Below are 11,042 nucleotides of genomic sequence, written 5' to 3'. Positions count from 1 at the left end.
GTCTGAAAAGTACTAAACTTTGTAAGATAAAACGTAAAATATATGTTTTCTACGTTTGATAAAGTGTAATGTTGACAGATGAAGTGGCCACTACCAGCAGAACATTAGAGAACTTTGGACACAAACTTGGCAGACAGACTGGGTTTGTGGCACATATTGGACTGGATTGTTTTTGGTTAAATAAGTTAGTTTCTTGTCTGTTAAATATCCAACACTAAACACAATTATATATTATTAACTCAATTATGTAACAATAATATAATAATATGCTAATGTTTCTAGCTGTACGTTAAATCTGATCATAGTTATAAAACTAAATTTAGATGGGTCTGCAGACTTTTAGATATGCATATGGTTCTCAATTTTTACTTCGTATGGAAATAAAACAGGTAAAATGTATGGTAACCACTGTAGAGGCCGTGAACTTTGGTTTTGATTTTCTGAAATTATCGTTTTTAACTCATGAAAAAACAAATCACATAAAGTTCTTAACTAATGGAATTTATATTTTCCTCCGTTGACTTGAAAGCCGCAGAGAGAAATATGGCTTTCAATAATTTATTTTAAAAATAAAGCTGAAAGGTGAAAATATTGCTAACAATATGGGAAAAGTGTGTAAGAATAGGAATGTCAATTATTTTCCATATCGCTAATAATTTGTGATAAATGATTAAAATAATTTCCAGGACATTTAAATTCAGGATAGCACCAAATCGGATGTTTCATATCTTTATATATTTAGACAAACATTATAACTTTATTTGAATACTTAGATATGATATTTTTCATTTTTTAAAACATACACTACTAGTAAAATAAGAATGTAAGAATATTAATAAATTAATAAAATATGTTAACGGACATGCCAAACTCATATTCAACATTAAATTTGAATGCCCAAAAATTAAATATTGAAATACGGAATGGCTGGATTTTCATAATAGATAAGAAAATCAGTTTGGGGACTTTTCAATTATTCTAGTTAAAATTGTACAATTTTTATGGTGTGTTAGGTTGTTTAGTAAACAGTGAATCAGTACAAGGAATATAATACGTAATACGTATGATACTCAAGTATAATCGTTAAGGAATCACCTTGAATGAACCTATCTACTACCGGTGGAAGGGGGGTGACGTCACGATAGGAGACAACTAGGAGACAGGCAGATCATGGACGAGGACGTAACCATCAAGACCCAGGCCGCCTGCCGTCGCACGGCCAAGGTCAGGCAGTTCATGGCAGCGTTCTTAGGTATGTGAATGGTAACATAGCCCTACTGTCGTTTACTGTGTAGGTTAAGACTGTAACTGGAGCTTTGGAATCCCCGGGGAAGTACTCTCCCATCCCACCCCGACAAATATCACTCATGTGGAGCTCAGAGCGCTGTATCCTTAAGTCATCCTTAACGCTGATCCTGAAAAAACTCTAGAGTATCAATTAAAAATTGTGAAACTGTTTTACTAACCCTACTGGTATAATTAAATATACATTTAATATCGGCTGTGAAATCACCTATATTATTCAGAATGTTCAGTTTATTTTCATGATTGAATACAGTTAAAGATTTAGAAACCTGGTTTTACATTTTAATTTATCAACATAGAACAGATATGTATTTAAACTATAGTTATGTTTCTGTCTGTTGCTCTTAGAAAGTTTAATTACATGTTTCAAAAACTGCAAAACTGGTTGCGTCACAGAAAACAATTGAGTTGTGTACGTAAAAGAGACGTGTTACTAGTTTATGTACTCTTTGTTATCTAATACACAATTAGAACGATGTAAGGATTGTTGCGCAAAGGAATGATTGAATTAATGAATGACCTTGCTCGAAAGCCTTGGTTTCCGCTATTGATGGTAGGTGAAGTCACTTATACTTGACTTTGGTTGAATTAAATCATCAGTTGAGTAAGTAAAAATATGAAAAGAAAATTAAAATTTGTATTGATCGTATGTATATATACATTATTAAACTGTATCTTTCCATTATTTCTTGGCTTCGTAGCATATTTGAGGGATATTAAGCATTAAATGAAGTTTTGATGTATTTGTTTATCATATGTATATCCAATGTTTTCCTTTTAAGTATTGCGATAATTGGCTCAAGTGGCTGTTATTAACAGTTTGAAAAGTAACAAGTCTTCTTATATCGATGGTATTTCAGCAAATTTAATGAAAGAAAAATGCTTGAAGTCTTATCACCTGTGTTTCTAATCAAGCCCAGTTTCAAAACTGGTGTCTTTATAATCCCTTCAAAACTGCAATATTTGTTTCACTACACAAGAGAGGTTCAAAGAAAGAAATCAATTACTATCGGCCGATTTCTATTCCCTCTATTGTTTTTAAAACAATGAAAAATATAATAAAGGTCAGGTTGGTTTAATATTCAAATCCTAGCAAGATTATTTGTTTAAATCAATTTGGACTTACGGCCAAAGAACCTATTAAAGATGCTCTCTGAAAGTTTTGCTCAGGAAGTTTATGAAGGAATTAACAATGGTAAATTTGTCTTTTGAATATTTGTTGACATAAATAAGGCATTTGATGCCGTGGATCACTAAAATCCTACTGAACTATCTGTGGATAGCCGGTGTTAGAGGTATTCATTACGAATGGTTTAAATTTTGAATGCTACAAAGATCTGTTTTGGGCCCAATACTATTCTTAGTCTGTTATATTATTAATTCAAAATTACAGGGGCTACATATGAGTATAAAAAATAGCAACTGAACAACTTTTTAAAAATATTTATTTTTCATTCACATGTATCAGCATACAGTCATTAGTATTTATTATATTACTATTCTTAGTCTATATTAACGGCTTATGTAATGGCAATTTATCGAGTTCTGTAATCATTATTATCATAATCTATTATAAAATTAAAATCATTAGATTTATCGCCAGAGCTAATAGGCCTGACTCTTCCTTTCCTCTTTATGCACAGCTGGGTTTACTTCCGCTCGAATACTTGTATATTTATAGGATACTCAGAATATTTTTCGTAACAGGCGGCCACTCACTCCTAAACGCGAACGGTCAATCATTTACGTAATAGACGATAAACTGAGTAATTATGCCTTTTCCTAAATTAGAAGTGTACAAACGTTATTATATATTCACAGCTCCTAAGCTCTATAACACATTACCTTTCTCTGTGTCTCCTCGCCAACATTAGGTACGTTTATACGCATTCTGAAATGCTTCTCTTTATAATTGTTGAGTGGCTCTTGAATTAGTAACTTTGTTAAAGATTTTTTGTTGCGTGAGAATGTTATGGTTACATCTTTATCTTTTACGTTTAAGTTTCTTTATAGTGTGTGTGTGTGTGTGTGTGTGTGTGTGTGTGTGTGTGTGTGTGTGTGTGTGTGTGTGTGTGTGTGTGTGTGTGTGTGTGTGCGAATGCACATTTATTATTGATTTATTATGGTAATGTAATGAATTATGTATGTAACTCTAAAATGCAAATGAACTCTGTGTGTTTTGTTTTAAGTATTGATATAGTTTATGATTTACTCTCCTTATGTATATTTTTCTATGAATAAGAAGTTGATAGCCTCATCTGATTTTAATTAACCACTAATTTCAACCTCAGCTTGGCATTTAGCTCATAAGTGCCTATACTTTGTATATTATATTATCTACCCTTGTGATATAATTTTGTGTTAAAAAATCACAATAAATTGATTGTAATGTACATTTGAAATAAAGATTCTTGTTTTTTTATAGTATATTTGATATATTTACGTAATAAATAAAATAAAATAAAAATTCATATTAGCAGTACAAAATTCGATGTAATATTTTTGACAGTAAGTTAAACCGTTTCAGAGTAACGTTTATTATGATTTACTAATACTAATAGAAACTATGATTACTAATATGAAATTATGATTACTAATATAAAGACAGACAGATGGAAAGTGATGCAATATATAGCAATGGGAACTTTTGATGTTTATTTTCACCTTTTTTTAACATACACCAAAATATTTAATAATTGTTCAACTGAAATACGTAGTACATTTACAGGCTTGAGAGTTCTACTTCAAAAGACCTGTCACAACTTACACTTATTATGTTATTTTAAAATTTAATCCTTTTGATTTGGATCTTTTGTTCTATTGTTAATCGAGTAAAAAAAGAGAAGTATTATTGCGATAGTTGTATTATTTCAGTTTGAAAGGATATATTTATCATATTAGTAGGGATAATGTTGACAATTAAGAGTACTTGATATTTATTGCATTGTTACGCTTTAAAAATCAGCTGTTTGGAAATGAAAGATTAAACAAATAACTAGTTACTCGAGGGGTTAACAGATTTCATATCTTTCTGTCGGTGTAATTGTCTGTCTGTCTGCTCGATATCTCGAAAACAAATGATAGTGCTTGTATATTAGTCTTGTGGGTACCTGACCAAATCAGGCTATTTATACACAATTGCATGTAAAACATTCCTATCTTTACGAAAGCTTTATATTACAAGCACAAAAACAAGAGGTTAAGGATTTTAATAAAATGTATGTGCAAAAGCGGAAATTATAGTTTTCTTTATTATTATGAACAATAAAATTTTCACGAGAGAGATCAAATATGCTAAGTATTTTCTGGTTTCAAACTTGTATGTTCACACACTGTCCTCATCTTGCTCATTACTAGTTAACGTCTTCGAACACCAACTTCTCATTGAGCCTCACATCGTGACATAATCAAACACTAAAAAATGGTTTTGCCGACACGGTAATGGTTAAAAACACCTGAGCATAGACTTTAGTATAATAGTTCAGTAATTTATTTAGATATCGTATGTGAATTGACTAATAAAACGGATTGATATTGAAGTTTATAGTAAGTTCACAGATAACTTGTCTTGAGTGTCACTATTTAGGAACCTCTGATGTCTAAATAGTGTCTATAAATGTGTCAGTGGAAGCTGTACTGAAAAATTCATAAAGTATGTCTTGGTATACCCTTAGCTATTATGTGTAAGTGTGCAAACATATTTCGATTTTCTGTTCTTTCAATTCGTAGAATTATTGCAGAATTGTTTTTCTGTAAATTCCTGCACGGTGAATTCCGAGGAAAGGTGAAATATGAAAAAGGTGGTCTATTACCAAAAATACTTCTTGTAAGAATGAAATAATAATTTAAAATACAGTGTGTCACAGAAATCTCTACCACTTCCAAGCATTATTCCTGGACCAAAGGCAAACCAAGTTATCATATAAAAACTTTTAAAATTTAAATAGTTCCCTGAACATTCAAATTTAATAGTTGTACTTAAGAGATTTTACTTAGGTGCAATTTTAAATTATTTACTCATAAAATAAAATTTCTGTGTGTAAGCGTGAACAATTCATTATTCATGTCATTTGCTCTCTATGTTCTGAAAACATGTTTTTATATTCAACATGTCGTGCCTTGTAATATTGCTACTTACAAAGCACCTTTTACACATAGACGCGTTGCTTGTGCCTGTCAATCACTTCTTGATTAGTAAAATGCCAATTTACATACATGTACGAAAAAAGTATGTTCACACACTGTCCTCATCTTGCTCTTTACCAGTTAACGTCTTGGAACACAAACTTCTCAATAAGCCTCGCATCGTGACACAATAAAACACTAAAGGCAGTTCTTGTTGTGGCACACAAATGGTTATTATGTACATTGAAAAGGATATACATTTACATTTAATGATACAGTTTACAGTCAAATAAATATAGACATCATCAAGGTTTGTATTGCAAAGTCATAGAAACAGAAAACTGTGTGATAAATGTTTCGCCTTTCTTATAGCAGGCTGTTGTCATGCGAGTATCATAAACTGTTATACGATGATGATTATGTTTAGTGATATTTAGTGATGATCGATAAGTAAAATTGTACTAATGTTTTGTATGTACAGTATATTCACCCAGTTTTGCCATTATAAGTAAAGCTTTCCTACAATAAACTTGAAATAAATGAAACTGTAACAACCAGATTTTGAGTCTAATTTTATAGAGAGCACCACAGAATGATGCGCCCATACATCAAGGTCAAACACACGGTATTGATGTTATTTATAATGTTTTTAAACCCTTTTCTAAAATTCGGCTTTCATTAACTAAAGTTTTACCGTTACATACACTTGAGTGAAAATATTATGATGTGAAACTGCTTTTTAAAAGGCTTATACAATTACATAGTACAAACATATTTACCACCCGGTAAAGTTTTTATTCGCTATTTTACCGGTTTGAGAACGATACCTTTCATTTTAATCTTATAATTGGCATTTAACAAATAAGGACAGATAGTTTGTTAATTAGTCTCGTTAATTTCCTAACAATAATAGAACCTGGAAGCGTTTGGGGTATGCTGTATAACCTCAAATATGTAACTCTGATAATTCTGTGATTTCATAAAAATACTTGTATATGATTTTAGGAAAGTATTTCCGTATTCTATACAAATGTATGAGAAGCGTGAATATCTTGTGCTATTTATTTTATACAGTAAATATCTTTCGACCGCAAATGTACAAATAAGTGTGAGTATCATTAAGATATTATTAATAAATAATTTTTTTGGTTTAACTCTGGCCTGTATAAGAGTGCAGTCGGTTAAGTCGAACAAACTCCAATGTGATAGATCTTCGGACGCAAAGCCAATAATGCTATTGGTTAGAATATCAACAGGTAGGTAAAATTTTCTTTGATAGGTCACATCTCATATCATCACACTAAGCAATATTATAAATTCCCAGTGTTTATCAGAGCCACTAGATGGCTCCATCGTCATGTTTACTTGATAGAGGATTCTCCAATGAACCTTATGGCTGTCGGTTGAAATATCAACCTGTAACTCAAAAGCACCAATATATATATATATATATATATATATATATATATATATATATATATATATATATATATGAAAATTTCAACAAGAATCCTATAAGGGGTTAAATTATTTTGTAAAAGTGCCCTAAAAAATAAGTGGAACAAACAGACCAATTCCACTATTATCATTTATCCCATGTATGTAAGAAGTTATGAACTAAAATCTAAAATTGATATGGAATACAGTGTTTTTTATTCAGTTTTTTTACAGTTTGTGCAAGAAATTCCGATTTAGAGCTAGTGAAAACAAAAATGTTTTAATAAATCTCATAACATATGTGTATAATGGCATAGATTTAAATAAATCTAATGTATGATTTTAGTATTAATACGAGGGCTATTCAGAAAGTAAGGAACATTTTGGAATTCCACAATTACATCCAGGGCAAAAGAAATTGGTTTCCTTTTTCGAATTTTTACGTTCGGCACAAAAGCGACAGTTCGTGTTGGGGAGCTTCTCGAGTTCATGAAAAGGGCCAAGGATATCACTAAGTGGAAGGACAGCTTCTAAGTCTAACTCACACAATTGTGAGAAAACACTTACTAGGATATCACGTCTGCTACATGGTCTGTCAAGTTTACCTCAATATGAGAATAAACTTCCTCATTATTAGAAATAGGATGATCCAAAACGATATCTCTCAGATCACAAGTTCTATAAAGCTTTCACCCATAGTGCATAACTCTATAACATAAGGAAGCTAACCATAGTAATAACAACACCAAAACAATATGAAATACATGTACCCCCCAAATACTATTAGATTCGGAACCAAACACAAAACCCGGGACATTTTTACAACTTGACAACATGCATGACGCAACAACGTGGCTGACGCGTATTATGTTCACATCAGCTGTCTCAAGAGAAAGATGTTCCCTGTTGTACGATAATCGAAGAAAGGACAATAAGTCGTAGGACATATGCTATAATTAATGATCTGCCAGAATATACAGGTACAAAATAAAAATCATTTATATGACTTTAAATACCTAAAAATTAAACGACAGTACATTTCTACTTTGCCGACGAATATTCTTCGTTGCCATATCAGACAGACCTTTGGCGACGAAAGTTTTTTGACGACTTTCTTAAAAATTTAGCAGCGGAAGGTTACAGATATATGTTATAAACTCTGGTAAAAGGAAAAGGTTTATACGAAATTGTATAAAACAAAATAGATCTATTATTCTTATTCTTCTTACACTTATATAAATAGGCCAGAATTGTCGATATAGATTTCGGTAATTTAACCTCATAGGAATATAGTAAACGTGTTTTAAATTGTGTTTTTAAAATTGTTGTTTCAGTAAGTCTGCTCGGATGTTGCAGTGGGATGTCAGTGGCCTGGGTTGCTCCGATGCAGCCTTTATTGATGTCTGAACATCCACCAGTCGGGACCGAGCCCATGTCCGAGGACATAATCGCTTGGTTGGCTTCAGTCAACTATCTCGGAAACGCAGGCATTTGGTTCTGGGGGCTGGCTACTGACCGGGTTGGGCGGAAGGCAGCAGCATGCTTCTGCTCCATATCTTACATCGTTTGTTATGTTGTTACACTATTTGCACGTGACTATGTCTGGTTGATTGTTGCGAGACTTTCTTCTGGCGTTGGAATCGGAGGAATATCACTGGCAGTGCCACTTTTCATCGCCGAAATGGCACAAGACGACCTTCGAGGATTTTTTGGATCTTTTGGCGTTATATTTTTCAATGTTGGGGTCGTTTACACTTACGTAGCTGGCACTTGCCTGAGTTATCGAGCATTTACAATATGCTGTCTGATTATCCCCATTATTTTTGTAATATCTTTCGTATGGATGCCCGAAACTCCCATATTCCTTTGGAAAAATGGGGAGATTGAAAAAGCAGAACAATCTCTGCTGTGGTATAGAGGAGGAGACTCCGCCGAGACTACGAGAACTTTAGAAAGTTACAAATTATTTCCAAAAGAAAGAAACAAGAGCATGAAGTCCTTAAAATCTCTAGTGTCTACCAAAGGAAACACAAAAGCATCAATAATTGGATTAATTCTTATGACAGCGTTCCCTTTATCTGGGTACTTGACAATATCCACTTTCGCTGTGAGTATTTTTGACGCGTGCGGTAGCTCAATTTCTTCATACCAATCGGCTATTACTATGGCCACAGTACAAATGATTTCCGCCTTTTTTTGTTCTTTCGCAAGTGATCGATTCGGGAGAAAGGGACTATTGTTAGCATCTTTACTAACAATCGCTTTATTTCTAGCAATATTGGGAGCTTTCTTGGTACTTTCCGTTAAAGATAACTTAAATTTCATTTCAAGATTGACACCAATATTATGCCTTTCAATTTGTATGGCAGCTTTTGCTGCAGGTTTAGGTCCAGTAGCTTATATAATAATGTCAGAGATATTTACACCAGACACGAGAGGATGTGCTATGTCAGTGCTTTCATTATATATGTGTATAGTTGCATTTACAATGAATAAGTCATTTCCGAGCATGAAAGAATTGTTTAGGCTTGAAGGGTGCTTCTTCTTTTACAGTTTTTGTTGTTGTATATTTGCATTATTTTTCTATTTTTATTTGCCAGAGACCAAGGGATTACCTCAAAGTGAAATATTGCAGCTGCTTAATGAAGAAAATATCACGATAGCAAGTAGCGCAAAGGAAACGGAAAAGTTAAACAAATGCAGTGAGCTGTAACCCAAAGGAAGTGATTGGGAGTGCTGTCTTAGGTGGTACAACTTTGATAAACCCTTATACTGTGATGCCGTTGGAAAAAGGATTATACACTACAATACAGAGAAAAGACAAATAAAAATTGGTGTTAGGAAATTGTAGTGCTCCATAATAAAATTCTTCCAATGGTTTTAAAAAATAAAAGCTTTTAATGGTATGTATTTTTGAACAGAGAGTGGTAGTCATTGAGGCGCTGGAGCTTTATTTAAAAATTTAATAGTGATTATTGTAATTATGTAGTAAATTTAATCATGTAATTTAATCATACATAATATGTAAATTTGATTTATCAATAATAAAGACACGTTACCATGTATATAATAGTTTCCGTTGTTTATGCATGAAACAATTACTAAAAATATAACATACAGTTATGCGAATGATTTACAGGATTTAGTTGTATTTCAGATTATACGATACCCTTAAAATGAATGACCTGTCATAAACAACAATTTTCCCTTACCACGGTGCTTTTTGTATGGGCAAATTGAACGTGTGCAGACTGTGTAGTAAAGGATTTGAACTTACTACAAATAATTCTTAAATAGTTAATAAATTATTTTATTACTACATAGATGTGCATTATTTTTGAACATTCATAATCCTTGTACAATTGAATATTAGGTATATTGTTATAATTAAATTACTAGGTAAACATTGTATTCGTTTGTAAACCAACACATTGTTGTAGACAGATCCGCAAATTTCACAAAATCCCTTTACCTAATTTTTTTATTAATTTTACTAATTATCCAACTTAAGAACTAATTAATTCCTTAGGGTAGATAGACAGGAGAATAATTTTTCAAATCACCTTAAAATAATGTATTAATTTGCAGTTCAGTAATTTCAAATTAACGTGGATCTAAAAGAACAATCTGCGTACTTGTTAGCTGTTTGTTATGTAGGAAATGCTAAAAATGTAATGAAACATATCTTATAAAACACAACACATCGGAGATTTTGGATCTGCGAACGAGTCAAAGTTAATAGAAAGATTATTGCATTGTGTGACTTCTTTACCAGATGTTCTTACAAGTGAAGATCCCTAGTCAAATGTATGTGAATAGGTAGTTACTAGAAAGATTGCAGTTCTAAAATGTTTATAGCAGTATTTAATACTCGTAAATATACCAGTCATTGAAAATATTAATTCTTTTAACTGGCAAAAAATAATTAAATAAATATTGATTGGATTCATAAATAAATCTCTTAGTGGAGTCAAACGCATATCACAATGCAGGATTGCAGACAAAAAAAGAACAGTTATGAAGAAAAACAATTTTTATAGTATAGATGATTGCGGAGAAATCATGTATGTAAAAAAAAATAATAGATAAGATTGAACCCTGGGGAACGCTAAATGTTATAACATCTTTTAATGAGTTGTCCCTTTTTACTGGTATTTGAACAAATTGGTTTATAG

At 32.0% G+C, this 11,042-nt stretch overlaps 1 protein-coding gene across 1 annotated transcript; it reads left to right on the top strand.

Annotated features, from left to right (window-relative positions):
* Positions 1-1,168: 1,168 nt before the first annotated feature.
* Positions 1,169-10,190, top strand: LOC124356876 (facilitated trehalose transporter Tret1-like). The gene is made up of 2 exons (XM_046808150.1): positions 1,169-1,252; positions 8,202-10,190. The coding sequence occupies exons 1-2, from the start codon at positions 1,171-1,173 to the stop codon at positions 9,578-9,580; spliced, it is 1,461 nt and encodes a 486-aa protein (XP_046664106.1). The 5' UTR covers positions 1,169-1,170; the 3' UTR covers positions 9,581-10,190.
* Positions 10,191-11,042: the final 852 nt, after the last annotated feature.

The sequence above is a fragment of the Homalodisca vitripennis genome, chromosome 3 (genome assembly GCF_021130785.1).
Source record: "Homalodisca vitripennis isolate AUS2020 chromosome 3, UT_GWSS_2.1, whole genome shotgun sequence".
Lineage (NCBI taxonomy): Eukaryota > Metazoa > Arthropoda > Insecta > Hemiptera > Cicadellidae > Homalodisca > Homalodisca vitripennis.
The sequence above is the reverse complement of the archived record's forward strand: the minus strand, read 5'-3'. Positions and strand labels throughout refer to the sequence as shown.

Coding starts and splice junctions, on each gene's coding strand:
- LOC124356876 (XM_046808150.1), top strand. CDS start 1,171: ATGGACGAGGACGTAACCATCAAGACCCAGGCCGCCTGCCGTCGCACG. Junction 1,253..8,201: donor GTTCATGGCAGCGTTCTTAG/GTATGTGAATGG, acceptor TTGTTGTTTCAG/TAAGTCTGCTCGGATGTTGC.